Source organism: Chelon labrosus (genome assembly GCF_963514085.1).
Source record: "Chelon labrosus genome assembly, chromosome: 2".
NCBI classification, from domain to species: Eukaryota; Metazoa; Chordata; class Actinopteri; order Mugiliformes; family Mugilidae; genus Chelon; species Chelon labrosus.
In genome coordinates this window covers 4669764-4692951 of record NC_140338.1, presented here as the reverse complement: position 1 = coordinate 4692951, position 23188 = coordinate 4669764, and the positions used below count along the sequence as shown (strand labels likewise).

The 23188-nt window shown below is 41.5% G+C and overlaps 1 protein-coding gene across 1 annotated transcript; it reads right to left on the bottom strand.

Annotated features, from left to right (window-relative positions):
- Positions 1 to 714: 714 nt before the first annotated feature.
- LOC311503099 (sarcoplasmic/endoplasmic reticulum calcium ATPase 2-like) lies at positions 715 to 21264 on the bottom strand (the record flags this gene model as incomplete). The annotated part of the gene is made up of 23 exons (XM_084565632.1): positions 715 to 4028; positions 4116 to 4250; positions 4979 to 5096; positions 5261 to 5394; positions 6478 to 6563; positions 6767 to 6969; positions 7102 to 7322; positions 8558 to 8796; positions 10196 to 10307; positions 10453 to 10674; positions 10765 to 10890; positions 11776 to 11907; positions 12071 to 12173; positions 12277 to 12365; positions 13611 to 13777; positions 14836 to 14977; positions 15114 to 15269; positions 16084 to 16250; positions 17578 to 17716; positions 19541 to 19645; positions 19839 to 19921; positions 20720 to 20737; positions 21147 to 21264. The coding sequence occupies 23 exons, from the start codon at positions 21262 to 21264 to the stop codon at positions 3846 to 3848; spliced, it is 3198 nt and encodes a 1065-aa protein (XP_084421758.1). The 3' UTR covers positions 715 to 3845.
- Positions 21265 to 23188: the final 1924 nt, after the last annotated feature.

The following is a 23188-nucleotide window of genomic DNA, read 5'->3' as shown; positions in this document are numbered from 1 at the left end:
GTAGCTTTGCAATTTTTACTCCAACTGACCGTCTGCTATCGCGTCTACTGTCGATGGAAACTACTCTGGCAGCAAGATTTCTCACAAGATGATGGAGAAGAGAGGATCTGAGTCATTCTCTCCAGGTACTCCAGCTTCCTCCCACCGTCCAAAGACATGCTGGTTAGGTTCATTGGTGATTCTAAATTGCCGTAGGTGTGAGTGTGAATGGTTGTCTGTCTCTCTGTGTTAGCCCTGCGATAGACTGGAGACCTGTCCAGGGTGGACCCCCGCCTCTCGCCCGATGACAGCTGGGATAGGCTCCAGCAGACCCCATGACCCTTAACAGGAATTATCGGGTACAGAAGATGAATGAATGAATGAATGAATGATCCTGGGCATTTTATGAATTGTTGTCTTTCAATTAAAAATGGATTTGAATCTCAAAATAGTGTTTTTTAAACCCAGCCCTGAGAGAAACCAAAAGAAAACAGAGCTATGTGTTAGCATTAGAAGTGCCACTGTCGTAGCATGAGGCATTCCCACATCAGTGATAATCACAAAATGCAGTGACAGCAAACTGAGCTTACAATAATAATATTATATTGTTAACTTAACACATTCTAACTTAGAAAAATAAAACCTCAGCATTTTATTTGCTTGCTCATGAACGACCAAAAGCTAAATGGGTTCTGTAACACGTCAACGTGGCAAACAAGGACAACACACTTGAGTTCAGAACCATTTTATTGTTTTCATCCAGTAACATCATTTCCAAGGAAAACACAACCTTAATCAGCAGAATAAACACAAATAAACACAGTGAAAAAAAAAAAATTCATCCCAAATCTGAGTTTAAGTGCTACTTGGGTGCGAACAAACGCAGCCTTCAACCTTTATTTGAAACAGGCGAGTCAGTCGAGGACAATCTGTACATCTAGATGATCTGAAACCGTCCTCGTTTTACACCTGGACACGGACATAAAATACATTAACAACAACTGTAATAATAAAAATAACAAAAATGTAAAGCAAACTTGGTGCTTTGTTTTTTTTTTAAATTTTTTTTTAAGAGCTGGGTTACCACGGCATGACACGGCAATAAAAACATGAATAAAAATGAAATATAGGCAGATTACGAAGAGCATCTACATGTGTTTCTTGTGCCTTAGCAGGTGAGAAAAAACTTATTCTATGAAACAATTTCCAACAAAAAAACTAATTTCTTTTAGGGATTTTTGGAGAATAAATGTTAATATTTTGAGACAAAAGTCATAATTTCTAATGTTTCAGTTTTGAATAAAGTAATAAAAAACATGAATCAAACAACATAGTACCAGGACAATTTTATGATTGAAGTCATAAAAGTTTTTACATCCTTCAGAATTTTTTACATTTCTGCATAAAAATTATTCAAAACGTCAGAGGATAGTCCTGAAAGCAGACAAAGAGAATCCAATCAAACAAATGACTCCATATATCTATATATTTATTCAAGAAAATGAATCATTAGTTCATAGTCTGACTGTGGATTCCAAACTCTTTAGAGATGGTTTGTAAGCTTTTCCTGAACAGATGGACTCTAATTTGGTCTTGAAATTAAGTTGTAATCCTAGAGGTGTACCTCACTGATATGTAATATTGGTGTACTTGCCTGAATAAACAAATACGCAAGTATAACGTTTCTGCTTCATTTGTTTTTATGCAGAAATGTAGAAAATATGTAAGGGTACAAAAACTCTTAATCGAAACTGTGTATATAAAAACACAATGATCAGCCACAACATTATGACCACTGACAGGAGAAGTAAATGACACTGACCATCTTGTGACAATTCAACGTTCTGCTGGGAAACTTTAGGACCTGCCATTCATTGGTGTGGATGTTACTTAGACATGTAGCACCCACCGAGACTAGGCCAGGCACCCCCACCCCATAGTCACAGCCATCCCCAGCACAAGGTGTTGACCTGGCCTCCAAATTCACTAGTTCCCAAACTGATCAAGTATCTGTGGGATGATCCACAGATGCCCCTCCCCTCAAAGCCCCCCTGACTAACAACATTCTGTAGGACACCCTCAGAAGACCCATGTCCATTCTGTGCGGAGTCACCACAAGGGAGACCTGCACAGTATTAGGAAGGTGGTCATAATGTTATGCCTGATCACATTAAAGCGCCACTAAAGCTTTGGTCATATAATTTACAGTACACTGGCACAGTGCACAGCTTCTGTGGAGAACAAGAAAAGAACACAAAGAGAGCAACAGAATAATTGCGTTGCAGAGAACAGAGCAGGTTCTGAGCAACAAGGGTAAAAAACATAGAGCGTATGAAAAGCCCTAACACAAAGAAAGAACAATAGCAATTCAGAAAGCCAATCCAGTATACACACATGTAGCAGTCTATCCACATCCTTGTAAATGTAAGGACACAACAACGTGTAACGTGTTTAGCCATGGACATGATGCACTACAGAATATAATCTCGATTAACTCCGTCCACCCAACAAACCTGTTATGTAACTAATGCCCGTAAGAAGGTCATACAGTAAGGTATGTGGTGTTTTAAAGTCTTCATTAGATCAGGCTTCAAACAAAAATAACAACCTAATTGTTGTTTTATTCAAAAAGTATTTTGTTACCGATCAGAATATTTTAGTTTCGGAAATGGAACGCAACAGTACACACAACCCCGTCTGCTCCACTCTACCATGCTGGGTTTGAAACTAGAGAAGCTGCTCTTTCTACTGATACATCGCATGACTGGAGCTAACCAGCTAGCCTCAGCTAACAGAGAAAACGTTCAGCCATTTAGATGAAATATCAGTATTTTTATGGATTCTATAATGTGCACAATCGTAGAATTTGACCATGTACAAGCTAAATAAAATGGCCAAAGGTTGAATTGTGTGTCCGTTGCCTCCTGTAGTGGTAATCAGTAGTATTTTGTCTCAAGCTGCATCCTGTTAGGTTCTGTTAAACATAGTTAACTGGTCTCAAAAGGGGGTTGGATGATGATTAGCAAGAAAAAAGCAAAAAAAAAATATATATATTATAATTATTTTGAAGTAAATATTACATTTACCTCTTCCAAAGATTAAACTTAAGACTTATAATGCATTTATTCCAACTAAACTAGTCGTTGTGTTACGTAGAAAGTGCCAAAAACAACTATTGCTTAGCTAACTGATGAAACATTGCTAATATATGAGCTGTATAGAAAAACAAATAATAAATAAACAGGATGTGCGCATATATCCAACCCAACGAGTACATTATGAAGTAAACCGGGACGTATATCTCAAAATATCACGCTAATCGCCAATGGTTAGGTTAGCATAGTCGGATATTTCCCTGTCACTCTTAACTATATAAATACTGCTAACTCTGAAACACACATACTCCACTCTGTATTCAAGTAAAGTTACATTTACACGAGATTGTCAGGCAAGATTGGATTGACTTCATCTCCCAAAACTGTCATTTACTGAAGCCGCGTTACAGCTTGTATAGATGTTTCCGAAAAGCATAAAGGAAAGGACGACATATAAAAGTAGCTGGTGCAACCCAGCCCTGAGAAATAAATCTAACTCTTCAGACTGAATTGTATTTCACCCTGTGTATCTTTGGGTTCAAGTCTAAATGCTTACGACACAGAAGAAAAAAAAAAATCTTTTTGAAAGCACAAGGTGTTAACTGGCTTTTTATCTGCCCGTTTTGTTTTAAACAAGCAAACTAAACGTAGCACGCTAGCACCCCCACCCTCCCATCGCATACACTATTCCACCTCCCGATACTCTAGCTGATTCCCTTTCTTCACTGTGTTTCAGTACGTCTACCTGCAGCACGCCCTCTCCTCCGCCCATCACTCCCAGAAGATGTTGGTGATGTCGGAGTCCAGGCTGAAGATCCAGATCACCAGTGGCGCGGAAATCAAAACGAACGACCAGGACACGCCCCTCGCCGTCTGACGCAGCCTCGTGATCGTCACGCCGACCAATCCCAAGCTGGCCCTCGCGCTCTGCAGCTCCTCTTCTTCTTCTAGCGTCTTTTGGGGGAAAAAAACAAACAAAACAACAACGGTTAGGGGGAAATAGTCTCATGAACATTAGCAGAACCACTGAGATCTTCTCACCTGGATCTGGCTTCCTGGCTCGATATAGTTGCGGGCCAGAAACTTCAGAACCTCGTCCATCAAGATGACCGGAAAAGACAACTTTAGCACCACCACCCACTGAGTCCACGACAGAGGGCGAATCTGAAATATCACCTGAAGACACGAGCAAGCAGGATGTTCTTGGTTTGTCTTCTCCACACCAACGGTTTTATCCAAGTCTGCCTTTCTCAACTTGCCCAAGTTAAGTATATTGAGGCCATTAATGAGTTTGCATAGAGTATGATTTAGTGGTTGGGTATGGCTACGATTCGGTTCAATACCAACTTAAAACCCATTTCACCTAAAACTAAAACCATTCTAGTCTCTGGTTCCAGAGGTTTGTTGTATTTCTGCAATATTTTCCCCTTTCATCTTTCATGTCTCTTTATGTATGTTTTAAATCCAATCAGCTTTCAGGCCAGACCAAGCTGTTTTGATCGGCTAATCTCGTTGCCTCCCAAGATTTGTCGTGCAAAACCAGTCTCGCAGCAAGATTTCTGATGAGATGATCATCGGATCTTTCATATCGAGATAAATTTGAGACTGAAACTGGGGTTTTTTTGGTTGGTTGTGCTGTTTAGCGGAAATACAGCTCGATTATTGGTCTGTAAAATGTTGCTTACATCTCCTTAGACATAGCATTAATGGACATCTACATGGTTTAGTTCTGTAAGTCCACATATGCATGATCAAAACTTGCAAAATGGAAAGCAGTGTTGCCATAATAGCCATTAGCAAGTGGGAGCCAGGGATGAACAGAAGCATTCTGACTTCATTAATTATGTCCAATACCAATACGTTTTCATGAAAAAAACACATATAGTGCATGTGTGTGTTCTCACCGGCAGTGGGTCCACATATAGAATGAGGAAGTGTAGGGCCATTGACAAACAGATGGATCCCACCAGCCATTGATTCGACCACGGAGGCATTTTTAGCAGGGACTGATTCTCTGAAAGACTGCGAAGCACAAGATAAAACATTTTAGCTCCAAACATCTCTCACCTCGCCAACCACCTACTGCAGTTTGACACCGAATCACAAGCTTGATAACGCTGGGACATTCCTGAGTTTGATTTTTACATCTGTGGCTCAGTGTGTCCGTGACGTTGCTTTGTTCTTACCTGTTCAAGGCGTTGCACATCTCTATGGTGACCAGCACCGACAAGGCCATCGTCATCGGATAAGGAGACTCAAAGACTGAACACTGGACGCCAGCAAACTCAGCATGGCCTTCGCTGCACTGCAAATAATGGGACTGTGGTGGAGAGAAATATACATTTGACGGTTAATGAAAAAAATAATCTACAATAATGTATTTGTCCTTGTTTCCAGTATCTGCTGTGACCTCCTTGCAACTAAATGTTTCTGGTAACTGCTGATCAGTGGTCTACAGCAGCTTAGAGGAATTTTAGCCCATTCCTCAGAACAGAACCACTTCAGTTCTGAGATGTTGGTGGGTTTCCTCACATCAACTGCTTGCTTCAGGTCCTTCCACAACATTTCTATTGGATTAAGGTCAAGACTTTGACTTGGCCGTTCCTAAACATTCATCTTGTTCTTCTTTAAACCGTTCTTTTGTAGAACCACTTGTGTTCTTGGTTCTCGTCGTCTTGCATTCAGCTCATGGACAGATGTCCTGACATTTTCTTTTAGAGTTCACTGGTATAATTCAGAATTCATTGGTCCATCAATGATGACAAGCCGTCCTGGTCCAGATGTAGCAGAACAGGCCCAAACCAGGACATTAGCACACCCATGTTTCATGGAGGGATGATGTTCTGATGCTGGAATGATGCAGTGTTGTTTCATCTCCAAACATGACACCTCTCATTTAAACCAAACTATTCTACTTTGGTCTCATCTGTCCACTAAACATTGCCCAATAGCCTTCTGTCTTGTCCACGTGATGTTTCGAAATGTTCTTTTTGTAGATCAGTGTCTTTGTCCGTCACACCATGGTTGTTCAGTGGATTCATCAACATTAACATTAGCCAAAGTGAGAGAGGCCTTTAGCTGCTAAGACGTTCCCCTGGGTTCCTTTGGGACCTCTCAGACTATTATGGAGTGATCTTTGTTGGTGGACCACTCCTGTGGAGGGGAACAGTCGTCTTCAATCTGTCTGACTGTGGATTATTCGTGGGTTCCAAACTCTTTAGATGGTTTTCTAACCTTTTTCCAGCCTAATGAGCAACAACAACTCTTTTTCTGAGCTCCTCAGAAAACTCCTTTGTCCAGTGTCATCATACACTTCTACAAACATATGTTGTGAAGATCAGACTGAGAGTGGTACAAAACTTTTAAGCATCACAGTATATAGTAGCAAAAAAAAGATGTTTACCAGTTGATAGAAGGAAAGCTTTGGTCCATTGTGGGCCGCCATAAACCACCAGGCAGCAGCTCCTACGGTGGCTGCTCCCACATAACCTGCAGAAAAATACGACTTTTAGATTTTTTTCACTTTCTTTTAGATGCATTTCTTATAATATATATTATATAACTATAATAAAAACAAACCACCAGATGCTGGAGAGGTAGAATGATTATTATGTCAACAATAATCTTGTGTGCGACAGTACTTTAATGATTGTGAGTGTGTCGTGTCAGTAGGTCGCAGGCTCATGACTCACATCCGATGATAAGGTAGCGAAAGAACAACCAGCTGGAGATAAGTGGCTCTTTGGGGGAACGTGGAGGACGAGACATGATGTCCAGGTCGGGAGGGTTGAAGCCCAAAGCGGTTGCTGGGAAACCATCAGTGACCAGGTTGACCCATAGCAGCTGGACCGGGATCAGCGCTTCGGGCATGCCCAGTGCAGCTGTGAGGAAAATACTGAGGACGAAAGCAGGACAGATGGAAGAGGAGGGAAAAGGGACAATGTGTATGAATTTCCATAAAATAAACCAAGGCAACCAATGATGACGACAGCTTTTTGGATGTTTGAGTGAAGTTTTCTCAACTAACCAGACCACCTCTCCTATGTTGGATGATATCAGGTATCTGATGAACTGTTTCATGTTGTTGTAAATGGCTCTGCCCTCCTCCACGGCAGCCACGATGGTGGAGAAGTTGTCGTCGGCCAGGATCATCTCGGAGACCGACTTTGCCACCGCCGTGCCGCTGCCCATAGCGATACCGATCTCAGCTTTCTTCAGGGCAGGCGCATCATTCACTCCATCACCTGTCTGAACCAATAAAAAACGAAAGATTTTTAGGGGAATAATTTAATGAGAGAAGTGCTCGAACTGGAACAAATCTGTTTTTGGTACAGATATCACAGAATACATCTCTCATCTGTTTTCCACTACTTGAAGCTATGGGCTTCTGACTTCTACTGATATCTAAACATATTTAAACAGTGGACAGTAGAGTGTATAATGAACCACTGAAGATGCAAGCCTGTTTACGATGTGAAATGTTATTTTGCTTCAAAACATGCTCTCCCTTAATGGTTTTACCTCATTAGGTTTGTACTTGAATTACCGCAACAATAGAGTTCAGCCAACGAGCTGTTTTGTTTCTATCTATCTATCTCCTAAGGAGAAGAACCAGAGACGGAGCCATGGACCAAGGCCAATGACAATACAAACTGTCTAAAGACGCTTTACAAAACCCGGCCTGAAAACCCAGAGAGCAAGCACGAAGGCTTTTAACAGGAAGAATCCTTGAGCAGAACCAGAACATATTGACGGACCCATCAGGTTGAGGCCGGCCGGGTGGAGACAGATGAAAAAGAGAGAGAGAGAGAAGAGAGCAGCAGGAGGAACGAGACAAACATCCATCTGTAATAGAGACAAACAAATGACTAAAGCGCACATTTACAATCTAATTCACCGCACTGATTGGTGGTTCTGATTTAGTTGCGTATCTGTGTTAAAAATGCAGGTGGTTCAACGGGCTGTGCATCGACCTGATGCCAAAATTGTCCTGGTTCCTTGTTGAGATCCAGTATCTTGTGTTTATGTTCCCAGCCAACCTATTTTAGGTCAAATTCATGCGATTTTTTGAATTTGAGATGCCTGAATTGTAGTATAATTACTTAATTAATGTGGAAACAGTTTGGATTTGCAAGGTTTAGACTATGGTGCTGTCAAAAACCTGTTTTTTCTGAGCGGAAGGTTGAACAAACCTTGGACTGCTTAGCTGCTATGTAGTGATATAGTCAACGAACACAATGGTTACCTAGATTCACACACGCAATTCAAAGACGGGATTGGTCAAAAGATAATTAACTTGATTAGAGAACACCGTTATTTCAAAGTGTTTGCCGAGTTTTACAAACTATATGTGAAAGAATAACAGGACGTATTCTACAAAATTAGATATTAAGACAGAGACAGACTGGCAACACTCTGACCCCTACTGTGACCTCTCAAAAGAGACAGATGACCTCCTAGTTAAATGCCACCCGTGCTCTCACCATGGCAGTGATGTCATTCAGGCTCTGCAGGTACTCCACTATACGACTCTTGTGGGCCGGTTCCACTCGGGCAAAGCACCGCGCCGTCGAGCAGGCCTGCCGCTGCAGGTGAGGTGGCAGCTCGTCAAACTCCCGTCCCGTCAAGCTCCAGATGAGCCCCGCGCTCTCCGGCTCCTCCTCCTGCTCTGTGATGATGCCCACTCTCCTACAGATGGACAAGGCTGTGCCTTTGTTGTCACCTGGAGAATAGACAGCAATGAGCCATCACGTGAAGGCTTTGGTTGCTTTGTGTAGTGAACCAGCGAAGAGGGTTTGGGAGAATATTTCATCACTGAAAAAATATTAGGCATTGAAACTATAAAAACAACTTTGTAGCATTTGAGCCAATCCACCAGTTTCTCCATCAACTATGCACCACATGCTGACTTGGCTGACAAAATCTGAGCCCTGTGCCTTAATTTCATACATAGCCTTCATGTAGTGGGCTAGTGGGTGGTACTACAGATAATAATTACTATACAGCCATCTCGTACAGGAAGTTAGCGTTACACTGATATCTAACATGTCTAGGTGACTCGTTTCTCTGGGGAGTTACATGCATGCTCAACAGCCATTTGGGGGAAAATAACTGATATTTTTAGAGATTCTATAATGTGCACAATTGTAGAATTTGACAATGTGAAGGCTAAATAAACTGTCCAAAGGTTAAATTGTGTATACATTGCCTCCTGTAGCGAGAATCTGTAGCCAGATTCACTTTCAAGAGGTAAAAACCCAATGTGACACACTTCGGGTACTTGGGTTTTATCCAAAATTGGAGAGTCGACCTGGTTCTATTTTGCTAGAACATTTGTAGAATATGTGTGCATATTGGCTGGATGTATTACAATACAACCATCAAGTACAGAAAGTTAGCGTTACACTGATATCTAACATGTCTAATTGACTCGTTTCTCTGGGGAGTTACATTACAATTACATATTTTTAGGGATTCTATAATGTGCACAAAAGTAGAATTCAACAATGTAAAGGCTAAATAAAATGTCCAAAGGTTGAATTGTGTGTACCTTGCCTCCTGTAGTGAGAATCAGTAGTATTTTGTAGCCAGATTCACTTTCAAGAGGTAAAAACACAATGTGACACACTTTGGGTACTTTGGTTTCATCCAAATTTCCAAATGGAGAGTCGGCCTGGTTCTATTTTACTAGAACCTTTGTAGAATATGTGTGATTTGTGGTATTTCTATAAACTCTTGGTACAATTCTAGTCAAGGGGTTGCTGAATAAGTAATGGCATCTCTGTCCATGATATCATTGCTATCAGGGAGTTTTCTACTTTCTAATCTAGGAGATCTTTTAGGGCGGGATAAAAATGTAAATTTCTTCTTTTGTTTATCACAAATTAATCAGACACAGTAACAGCTACAATGTCACTGACACTTGGGAGTCTTACCTATCCACAGAGACCAGGTTCATGCATTTGGATGGATGTCTTTTTAAGGCAAGCTTATTCATTTATAAACAATTACAATGAAAAAAATCGCAATAACGCATCTTTTTCTCAAATCCATCATCCTTACACACGATACACAAGACTCGACTGATGCAACAATCATCAGGTGTGTGCGTGATTGTTTACCTGTAATCATGATGACTCGTATGCCAGCTTGCCGACACATTCGAACCGCTCCAAGCACCTCCTTCCTGGGTGGGTCCAACATGCCCACACAGCCCACAAAGGTCAAATCCGACTGGGACAAATAAATAGAGGGTGGAAGAAAGGCTTAGAGAACTAACATAGCTTAAATAGGCATCACCAACAGGTCATTTGTTCATTTTCTTAATTTCTATATCTGTCTGAGGTATCATCATCATCATCATCATCATCATCATCACCTCGTAGTCAGCAAAGACAGCGGAGTTCTCCAGATTGAGGCAGTGGATTTCAGGGGGCTTGTCCCTGGTTGCCATGGCCAAGCAGCGCAGCATGTCCCGACCGGACCCCCACCCCCGCACAATGGACAGGAGCTGCTCTCTAACCGCCGGGCTCAAAGGCACGCGGGCAGAGCCACCCACTCGTATGTAATTACACCGCTCCAGGACACTCTCTGGAGCCCCCTGAAGAGAAACCACAAGACACATGAACACATGATTGTTCCTTAGTAGCTGATAACCAAAAGCGTCTTTAGTGGGAGGTGTGAAACTGACCTTTACAAACATCTTGGGTCCAGAAGATGACCTGCTGAGCTTATTGGATGAGCAGAAGACAGACATAGACTTCCTGTCCCGAGAAAACTCTAGAGTCAGCTCCTTTCTCATCAACTGTTTGATCACCTGAAAAGAATAAAAAGAGCAACAGAGTCTGAAACTGGTTTCAGGTTTAGTAATAAATCAGAAGAAAGGCCCCGTTCAGATGCCGCATCGACATCCATCCTGATCTGATCTCTAGTTGAAGTCCAGGTGTGAATGAACACTGATCTGGTGTCAGTCCACATGTGGAGGTGGTCCGGGACACATTTGACCTCCTTCCTTTAGTAGTGTGAACACACAATGAGTCCTGGGTCACATTAAAGACCACCTACTCAACAGGGCTGATCTGTGGAAGAGGAGTTTAACTCATTCATTCAACCATTATTAGAAATGATCACATGAATAACTGATTCATTAGTAATGAGAGCCTTTTAAAAGATTATGTCCTTGGAGATGTTAACAAACCAAAGAATAAATACATCTAAACAACTATTAACTCATGAAATGTTTGAATTTATTACATTTAAACTCTCAACTTAACGTGTGAGAGACTTTACAGCTTGTTCCAAAATCTGGATCATGTCCCCAAGTCAACAACCAGCTGTTCATGGTTCTGAGCCAGGGGAGATCCATTAGAGACAACAGCTGGTACAATATTCTACTGACCACATGATGGCGTTGCTTATTTAAAGACACACAAACTGAGATCAGATCTCAAGTGCTAGCTGGTGAGATCAGACTGCCCAGGACGGATGTTCTTGTGAGGTCTGAACGGGGCCAGAGAGACTGGAAAATTGATGCCGGTGTCGTGAGAAATGATCAATGCCTCATTTGTTCCTGCTCAATAAACAATAGATTAGTAACAAAAAGCTATATACAGACTGACTAATCAAACAAACTGTTCGATCAAACGACTGAAAGAACATATTTCATGTTGCATATACTTAAGTCTTTTACTGAGTTGCTTACAGAACAGCAGGCTGTAGCCCTCTCGGCGGGGCTCAGTCCTGTCAGGTCCGTCTCAAACACATTCATTTTCTCCACCAGGCAGCAAAGGGCCGTCTCTGTTGCCTCACCGACCTTCTCATATACACCCTTCCCCTGTATCGCACACAAACAAAAATGCGGAGAGGTTCAGGAGAGGTTAGAGAAAGTGCTTGTTACTACAACTGTACTTCCAGTAACAAATGCTCAGAATCAGATGCCAGTTTACATGTTCCAGAGCCATATATGGTCTTGCTGCAGCTGTGTTTGCATTCCTTACCTCGTTGAAGTCCAGTGATGAGTCATTGCACAGAGCACAGATGGAGGCCATCTCCACCAAGCCTTCATAACGACTGCACTTCACGACTGAGCCGTCCTTGTAACTGCAAAGACGAGGGTTAGAGAAAAGTGGAATACATGTTAGGGTTAGAGAAAAGTGGAGCACATGTATTCATATTTTGACTGCTGAGGGTTGAGGGCACTCACACTTCCCCTTCGGGCGCATAAGTAGATCCAGTCACCGTGAACTCATTCAGGCTGCAGCGGTCCCCTGCCACGTTGTCTACTACAAACATCTAAAACACACATGAACAAACGTGAAACAGTTAAGTTTCTCAGTCATCCAATGATCCGTATAAAAAAAAGCTGAATAAGACACAACCGGACTTGCTGGGTTTCTGCAGAATTTCTGTGCATTAAAACCACAGAAGCAGCAAGGGCGGTAAGGAACACCAACCAACCTCATCCCCAGACCTTTGCCTGGTTGCCACCTACAGTGCACCTTTAAAGTATTTGCGTAATTTCTGCATAAAAATGACTCAAAGTAGACAAAGAGAACCCAACCAAACAAATGAAATTGAAATATTATACTTGTGTATTTAATTCTACAACAAATGAGCCAATATTACATATCTGTGAGTTGGAAAAGTAAGTCCAGAAGAGTTTTTACGAGTCACTTAGAAATGAAGAAGCTACTGATGAAGCATCTTCGAGAAACCCTAACACTCCAGCTGCCTTAGTTTCAGCTTTGTTCATTGGACGCAGTCGTTTAACGTCAACACAACATTTGAGGACAACTTGTTGAACCATCTCCTCCTCCTTCTAGGTTTGGATTATCATACTGATACCTTGCCTAAAGACAAAGTGAAAATAGTAAAAAGATAATGCTCTAAAATGAACTTGTAAATCACAGATATGCAATGATGGCTTATTTTACTGAATAAATAAATACACAAGTATAATATTTCTGTTTCAACTGTATAATTGGGTTCTCATTTTTGTTCAAAAATTTAGAAAATTGCTTTTGAGTGGCACTGTATATAGAATATAAAAATGTATGCTAACAAATAATGGTGGTAGAGCGAGATAACGCTCAAATGGTATGAATTCGTACGTACGAATTCATGCAAACACATGTGTGCAGTCACGTCATGTTCACCTTCAGGTTTTGCTAAAACACAGACGCCTTCCAGTTTGAGAAATATGTTTGTATATATTGAGTTCCCATGCAAGAAGGAGCCAAGGCTCCTATGACTACTCTGCTGGAGTTAAAAGCTTCAGCAGCTGAGATGGGAGAGACTCTTCATCCGTTGAAGCTTTATGCGAGAGTGACAAAGCTCATATAACATCTCCACGAGAAAAAAGCCACGTGGGAGACTCCATCGTAAACCAGAAGACGGTTCTTTGGTCTGACGAGACCGAAATTGAGCTTTTTCAGACAAGACACTGCACATTGGCCCAAATACACCATCTCCACCGTGAAGCATGGTGGTGGCAGCATCATTCATGAGTTTTATGCAACGGTTTCTACTATATCTCACCCTGCAAACCGACATCTGGTTAGTGGTCAGCGTTCCAGTTTTGTCAGAGCAGATAACAGAGGTGCAACCCAACGTCTCCACTGACGGGAGACTGCGGACAATGGCGTTCTTCCTGGCCATCCTCCTGGTACCTAGAGCCAGACAGGTGGTGATGACTGCCGGAAGGCCTGAAAGAGATAAAAACCCAGCGCAGGCAGAGTGTTATGTAACTGCCAGTAAGAGGGTCATACAATAAGCTGTGTGGTGTGTTTTTTGCTAGTCTCTAAAAGATCAGGCTTTAAAACCTTTAAATACCAACTTTAAACAATTGTCCAAGTGCATTTTATTTGAAAAATGTTTGTTTGTTATGAATTTTTATATGTTAGCTAAACAATAAGACAATCCACTCTGCTCCACTCATTTGAAACTAGAGAAGCGACTCTTTCCAGTGTGTTAGAAGCTCTTCTTATATCTCAATATTTTATCAAATCCAAAACCAACTAATTTGGTTGATATTGTTCTTTTTTTACTGCCTTGTATCCACAGTGAGCCGTTAAGAAAAAATATCAATAGTTTTATGGATTCTATAATGTGCACAAAAGTAGAATTTGAGGATATACAGGCTAAATAAAATGTCTGAAGGTTGAATTGTGTGTACATTGCCTCCTGTAGTGAGAATCTGTAGTGTTTTGTTGCTAGATTCTCTTTGAAGAGGTAAAAACCCAATGTGGCCCACTTTGGGTACTTTGGATTTATCTAAATGTCCTAATGGAGAGTCGGCCTGGTTCTGTTTTGACTAAAACCTTTGTAAAATTGTCGAAAAGTAGAATATGAGCACTTTGTTGTATTTCTATAAACACTTGGTCCAGTTCTAATCAAGACGTTGATGACGTTGATTCAGTGGCACAAATTAATCAGGCATAGTAACAGCCACAAAGTTGCTGACACTGGGAATCCATTCACTCAAGTCTTACCCATCCACAGAGACCAGGGTCATGAAAATGTTTATGGACCTCATAGTTTTGAAGTTAATCCTGATTAATTTTGTCTTTTTAGACGAGCTCCACCTCCCAGCACCCTAGGGCTTTAGAGGTTAAAAAAAGAAAAGAATTCTATCCATATTAATATCCACTGAATCTTATCTTTCCTGTGTCTTTTGTAGAAGACACAGTTTTGATCCAACTAGAGTAGCTATATAGAGCGTCATCCATTGCAAAACCCCAGTATTTCCTCCAAGATACTTGACCTTCGGGTATGGCAGCTACAGCCAGTGCGACAGCAATCTTGAAATAGTAAACAGCTCCTCTCAGCCAACTGCCTCCATGGACTGGGTCATTGAAGTGTCCCACATTGATAGCCCACACTGCCACGCAGATCACACTAATGACCTGAAAGTTTCAGCGAAACAACAGTTGTAGTCAAACTCACATGAATGAATTCAGTAAATTATCAGGCTCATTTTTTATAAAATGATAAGAACAAGCAGTCCACAGTCACTTCAAATAAAAACCTGCAGGTTCTTGCCTTAGAAAGCTGTTCACCAAACTGGTCGAGTTTCTGTTGTAGCGGGGTCCTTTCGGCGTCAGTGGAGGCCATCTCGTCTCGGATTTTACCAATCTCTGTCTGCACCCCTGTTGCCACAACGATTCCAATGGCTCGTCCTGCTGCTATGTTGGTACCCTGGGCAAAAGTTATAATGGGTACAACTTTAACTCTCATGGCTCTCATTTCTAATAGTGATTGAATGAATGAGTTAAACTTCTCTTCCACAGATCAGCCCTGTTGGGTAGGTGGTCTTTAATGTGACCCAGGACTCACTGTGTGTTCACACTATCAAAGGAAGGAGGTCAAATGTGTCCCAGACCACCTCCACATGTCGACTCAGACCAGATCTGTGTTTCCATCTAGCTGGACAATCATGATCTGATCTGATCACTCAGTGCATGATGTCAATGAGAGGTCTGAACGAGGCCTCATCTCAACGGTACTCAGATAATTAGGTCAACAAAGACAACCTGCAGGTCTGCAGCCTGCCAGCCTATAAAACACAGTGCGGACGCCATGTCCACATACAGGGGCTCTTTCTTTTATGAGAACAACAAACACATATTGGAAGTTGTTTGCATATTCTTTGTATGAATTTTTATTATTAATAAATGTTATTACAATTTAAAACCATTATTATACAGGATGCATTATAAGCAGTTAACAACACAGTTTGTTGTTTCTGCCAATTGTTTCCCATAAGTTTTTTTTGTACATCTATTTTTATCCACACAGTGAAACTTGTATTTTTAGAGGAGCCTTGAACTCTTTTGGTTAACCAAACATGTAAGTCTCGATGGAAAAATTGCCCCAAACTCTACAACTACTTCCTGTTCGATCTCCTGAGCTTTCTTTTTAGGTTTTCAACAGTTTGCAACATCAGCGTCTTTAGTGGCTGTATGTGAAGAGACAGGCGTATCTAAAATGACAGTATAAGGTTGAGACTCACAGAGAATAGCATATTCTTCTTGTCTTGGTTGACAGCTCTGGGATCTGGTACAGGGTCTGTGTGTTTGATCACCGACACTGACTCCCCCGTCAGAATGGACTGGTCCACCCTGAGTGTGGTGGAACGGATGGACGTAAGCCTGATGTCTGCTGGGACCTTATCACCGACTGGAGTTTGGTGGGGGGGGGGGGGTTAGAAACACAGATACACATATATAATTAAAAATTTCACTTTAGTTGAATCTGGGACAGAATAACCTGAGGAGTACGACATAAAACATTTGCTGGTGCTAAGAAAAATGGCTTTGGGTGAAACAACATGGAGACGACATGAAACGACATGAAAGGACACAAAACAAGATGGAGACGAAATAAAATAACATAAAAGGAAATAAATCAATGTGGAGACAACATAAAAGGACAGAGATGACATGAAGCAACAGAAACGACATAAAACAATATGAAGACGACATAAAACAACAAAACAATATAAAACAACAAAAGAATATGGAGATGACAAAAAACGACATGAAACGACATAAAACGAAATGAAGACAACATAAAACAACCTGGAGAAGAAATGAAATGACATGAAATGACATAGAACAGCATGGAGATAACATGAAACGACAGAAACGACATATAACAAAACAATATAAAACAACATAAAACGACAAAAGAATATGGAGATGACATAAAACGACAAACAACATAAAAGACATAAAACAAAATAAAATAACATGAAAGGATATAAATCAATATGGTGATAACATGAAACGACATAAAACACATGGAGATGACATGAAACGACAGAAACAACAAAACAACATGGAGATGACATGAAAGCACATAAAACAACATAAAAGTACATAAAACAACATGAAAGCACATAAAACAAACCCGAGGCGACATGAAAAGAAATAAAACAACATGGAGACAACATAAAAAGTCATAAAACAACATGGAGACAACATAAAACTGACATAAAACACCAAGAAATATTAATCAGAATCCTCTAGAGAAGGAGGTTTAATCTTACACATCCAAAACAGGACAAAAAGTCAAAGATTATTTGGTTTATATGTGGAGCGCTTGACTAATTTACCTCATGTCAAAGCAAAGTTCTTCTGCACTTACTGCAGATGGGTGACTGATCACTTTTCTCCACAGTAACCAAAACCAACAGTAGCTGAAACTAAAACAACCGGCCATAACAGGCCTTTCATAACTGACCTAGGGCTGGATTTAAAAAAAAAAAAAAAAAAGAAAGTTTTTCCCGATTCAGATAGATCGTGATTTGGATCTTAGTGAGCCTTGATTGGCCACACACCTGTTTCAGTTGTTCAGCAACTGGGCAGAGAATATAAGTTTCTCTACATGCAGCCACCTAGCCGGCATTTAACAATAATCTGAGAACGGGGTTTAGAGAACAAAGGTTCAGCCCTATTGCAGGTTCTTCATGTACAGTATTATGAGGATAATGCAGTTTTTCTACCTGCCACTTCCACAATGTCCCCAGGAACAATGTCTCGAGCTCTGACTCTCTGGACGCTCTTCTTGTCCTGTCTGTACACCTTGCCCATCTCCGGCTCGTACTCCTTCAGAGCCTCAATGGCATTCTCTGCATTACGCTCCTGGAGGACACAACGACAGTCGGCCATGTCAGCATTTGTTGGGTGCATTGGTTTAACAATTTCAAAGCCACTTACACAACTGAGCACAAGCGAGGTTAATGTATTAAGCATCTTATCATCATCTTTTGGGTTTCTTCAGTTCTTCTAGTTTTGGTGAAAAGTCTTGTATTTATACAGCACCTTTCCACCTATTCATACTCAAACCAAAAACACTTTGGCGTGAGATCCACGTACCAGGGATCCAACCACTTGGTTAGTGGACAACCCACTCTATCTGCTGAGTCACAATCGTCCCAGTTGTACAAGATAGGTATTACCAAAAACATTACACCACCATGACTGAGTGTGATCTGAGGTGCCCTTAAATTGCCTTCTCTCCCCAAAGTTGAAAAACTAACTTGTGAATATTTAAATGCCTTAATGCAAACATCACACCACCAAGCAAAGACCACAGAAGCACATGCAACAGGCCATTAAAACTCGCAGTTGGCCAGATTGGGTTTTTGTTAAAGCCTAAACTAGGTCAACAGGAAACAAGAACCACGTAGATTTTCCACACGGGTCAGTAGGTTAACTAAACAATGACTTTTGTTGATGCATTCCTGATTCAGACCAACTGTGCCTGTAAGAAACTGCAAGTTTATCTTTTTATGTCAACAAGGAAGCATTTTACCAAAAATAGATCGCTTTGCTCTCAGATTTCAGGCCCTTCCAAGAGTTTAAAAAAAAATGTAGAATGGGAGGTAGAGCCTTCAGCGACCAGGCTCCTCTCCTGTGGAACCAGCTCCCAGTTTGGGTTTATGAGGCAGAACTTTAAGATTAGGCCTAAAACTTGAAGCTTGTAGTTGGAAATGGCTGAGGTGGACCCTGAACTATTGCTTTATTAAGCTGCTATAGGCCTAGGCTGCTGGGGGGGGGATCTGAATGTCACCAGATTCAGTCAGGACTGTTGCCGCTGGACAAGACAAATGCAAGACGAATATTCTAAAGCAGTGGTTCCCAAACCTTTCACAGCCCGTACCCCTTCAGACATTTGACCTCCAGCCATGTACCCCCTACTCTCGCGCACTTCAGACTCCTCATCGCTGTCCGTGGCTATGCTAGCAGCTTCACTAGCCACAGTTGAGGTCTCTCTGGAATGGGGCAATCTATCCGTTTTAGCCATTTATCCATTTTTGGCGGTTAGCTGGGCGACCTAGTTTACCTCAGACTGATGATTTGACAGCTCAAATGACAGAAAGTTATCAGAATTGTTGACGACATAATTTAAAGACCCAATCAAGAACGAGATTTGCTTGTTTCTGGGGGAAAATAACTGTAGCGAGTATAGCTATAACATCAGGAGATTTGCACCTGCCCACCAATCACAGACATTTCAGGGAATCCGCGTCTTTCTTATTTAGGTGACCTAGCGCTAGCTACATTAGCAGCAAAGTGATACATAGCTTAAAAACCAGTTGTCCTACAATCTATTAACATAACATTTAGGTGGAGAATCAGAAAATGGGAAAACAACCCGTAATCAGGCTGAGTTCAGAGTCAACTTTTTCGCGTACCCCCTACGTCACTTTGTGTACCCCAGATTGGGAATCACTGTTCTAAAGGCCTCTAATAACGTCATATCGAAGACATCTGAGGCTGCCTGGACTGTGCATTAGTCCTATGGCGTTTAAGGTGTGGCCAAGTGCCGCTGTTAAGCACTAGAAGAATATGTCCCAACGTCTGTCATGACAACAAGAGTCCTCCCCGTGGACCAGAGCACTCTATTATGTTCTGAGTCATTTCTATGCGTAAATGCAAAAGATTCAACGTGCTCTCACATACCTGCCATACTCCTACTATGGCATTAGCGATGAGGATGAGGAGGATGACGAAGGGTTCGACAAAGGCTGTGATCGTCCCTTCCCCTTCTTCAAACCATGCCAGCGTCTGCAAGACAGAGACGAGTAAAAAGCTGAAGATCTCCTCAAGTGTTGAAGGTGAAAGTCTACTAACGTGTGAATATCTTTGTCTTAAAGACGCACCGAAGTGTGACTTATGTGCAACGTTAAACCTGCGGTGGATACAGCAACTGACTACTTGTGTTTTATGTGTGTGTGTGTGTGTGGTTTGGATTCCTTACAAAGGAGATGCATGCAGCCAGCAGCAAGATTCGAACCAATAAATCTTCAAACTGTTCCAGGACCAGCTCCCAGAGTGACTTCCCTGCAAGAAACAAAATGACACCATGAGTCTGTGTGACGTGAGGAAGTGAAACCGTGATCAAGACTAGGGCCGGGTTAAAAAGATTCATAAATTCCTCGGATGAATCGCTTATTTTCAACTACGTGACACGTCCTTGTTAGAAAACCCCACGGGATGAGACTACACCACATGTGAAGGAGATCCAAAACAATGGCAAAAGCTCGTTATTCTTTCACGCCTGAATATTAGATCATTATTATTAGATTATTTTACGCCCAGTCAGCTCTTATGACTTGGCTCAGCCCAGGGTTGCACACACTTACCCAGTTAAGTTATTGCAAGTCTTTGATCTTATCGTTTTGTCACTGTGGTTCTAAGTAGGGCTGTGTTTAAAAAAAATTAATTTATTAATTTCGGATTCAAATCAATCTCAATTTTAAAGATATTCCCGCGTCATCTCGTTAGAAACAGCGGGGCAGTAGTTGATGTTGGTTTTGAACAACAAATCCTGTGAGTTTAGTCGACGTGTCAGGGAGATCCAGAGCAGAGCCTGGAAGGCTGATTTGATTTAAAGAGTAAGGCAACACGGCAGAGCTGGACAAAAGCAAAGACACATGACAGATGAGAAACTGGAGGGGGAAGATAGTGGAAATAACACAAATCTCTGGAAGCATTAGCTTTTAAGGACAACTGTTTCAAAATCTAAATGAGTCAGGAAATCAGTAACAATACCCTGTCCTAATCAAGATTTTGTTGAATCATAAAGAACACACAGACACACATTTATCTTATAGAGAATGACACAAACAGATAACGCACCTTCTTCAGCTGGCAATTCTATAAGGAAGGAAGAAAATAAAGAGTTAGAGGGATGTTAAGAGAAAAATACTCTCCACTAGTTCTGGATAAAACATTTTTAGGAAACATTTCATTATTACAATTGTGTCGGTGGAGAATCTTTCAATATAATGGTTCAGTATGTGAAATAAGTGCGGTTTGAGTTGATCAAACCACAAGAAAACAAGCTGAAACAAGGGCAGCTGGACTCAGAACTGCAGACTTGGATGAAACGTCTTCTAGAAACCCAACCAAGTCCGGCTGTCTTTGTTTTTTCAGCTCGTGTTTCCGAACGTACCAGCACCTGGGCGACTGGGAACCTTCACAATCGTTTGGTTTAGGGTGACGACATTGATTAATTTACATGCTCCATATAAATTTAATGACTGTTTAACAAAACATTTTGTACCGTTGGGTCCCCATCTCTCCCTGTTCTTCTTCAGCTGCTCACAGCTCAGACCTGTGGATTCATTTACGCCGAAGAAGCCAAGAACCTCCTCCACCGTCTTGGTATGAGCATTATCCATCACTGTGGGATAGAGGGGGGAGGGGGAGGGCGAGCAGTTAGTCAGTCAGTATTAACAATTACCGATGATCTCTCTCAAAGACTAAGAAGTTAGGAAGGTAATATTTCTATTTATTGGTTGTAACGTACCGTTTTTATTTGTAAAATGTAAATGTTGTTTACGTTACACGTGTGCTCCACAGCCGAGCAACCACGCCAACACTAACCCACCGAGACAGATGCACACAGGAGACAGGAATAAATAATGGGCCATGGGATGTGACCTAGACCTTACAGAATATCTCACTGTGTTGCATCATATTGAACTAATCATTTCTTACCGTTTAGATTAGGTCCTTTCAGAAAGAGAGACTACTTTTTCATTTGATGGTTAAAGACTTCAGTTCTTCTACAAACTGGTCGGTTGATAACAATAATAACAGAACCATGCAGAGCAATTATTTGCCTGTTATTTGTCAATGTTATTGCCATGATTCTTATCCACCGCTGTACACCTGTGTGTAAGTCAGCAAGCTGAGAAAGTTAAAAACGTTCATGCCAGTGCATCTTCGTTGGCCTCAGTTATTCATAAAACTCTGGACGGTTAACTCACAAACAAATCATTGGCAAAATCGCTAATGCCAATTTCCGCATCTGAAAAATAAAACACTGAGCGACAGGCCACGTTTTCTGCACAGGAGCCCAACAACTGTTCCAATAAGCAGTTATAATAGTGATTGTTTAAAACACATAATATATAACTTAAAATGCCTTGTCACCGCTTTGTTAAATTGCCTAACTGAGAGCTAAGATCAAAAAGTGGCTAATGGTGTGGCTTATTCTGATGCTATGACGCACTGCCGTACCATAAACTGATATCATATGAAAGTAGACAAAGAAAAAACAAATAGACAGAAATAATATACTTGTTCAACTGTTCAGAAGTATTTCCATCAATATAATGAGACTCAGGTGTGGTTCAGTTCCTGGTTTAGTTTAAATAAATCAGGGATTTGTCTCAGTCTGATCTTCACAACACATGTTTGTGGAACAAAGGAGCTTCCTGAGGAGCTCAGAGAAAGAGTTGTTGTTGCTCATCAGGCTGGAAAAGGTTAGAAAACCATCTCTAAAGAGTTTGGAACCCACAAATAATCCACAGTCAGACAGATTGAAGACAGGAGTGGTCCACCAACAAAGATCACTCCATAATAGTCTGAGAGGTCCCCAAGGAACCCAGGGGAACTTCTAAGCAGCTAAAGGCCTCTCTCTCATTGGCTGATGTTAATGTTGATGAATCCACTGAACAACCATGGTGTGACGGGCAAAGACATACAGATGTAGACAGATCTGCAGAAAGAACACTTCTGCCCGTCTGCAGTTTGATTAACCACGTGTGGGCAAGCCAGAAGACTACTGGGACAAGTGGACAGATGAGACCAAAGTAGAATAGTTTGGTTTAAATGAGAGGCGTCATGTTTGGAGATGAAACATCACTGCATTCCAGCATCGGAACCTCATCGGTGGTGATGTCCTTGTTTGGGCCTGCTCTGCTGCTGCATCATCGATGGACCAATGAATTCTGAATTATACCAGTGAAAATGTCAGGACATCCGTCCATGAGCTGGATGTGAGGAGAAACTGGCTCATGCAGGAAGACAACAACCCCAAGAACACAAGCGGTTCTACAAAAGAGAACGGTTAAAGGAGAACAAGATGAATGTTCAGGAACGGCCAAGTCAAAGTCCTGACCTTAATCCAATAGAAATGTTGTGGAAGGACCTGAAGCAAGCAGTTCATGTGAGGAAACCCACCAACATCTCAGAACTGAAGAGGTTCTGGGCTAAAATTCCTCCAAGCTGCCGTAGACGACTGGTCAGCAGTTACCGGAAACATCCAGTAGATGTTAATGCTGTTGTTCACGTCAGCGCTGACGCTTTGAGTCATTT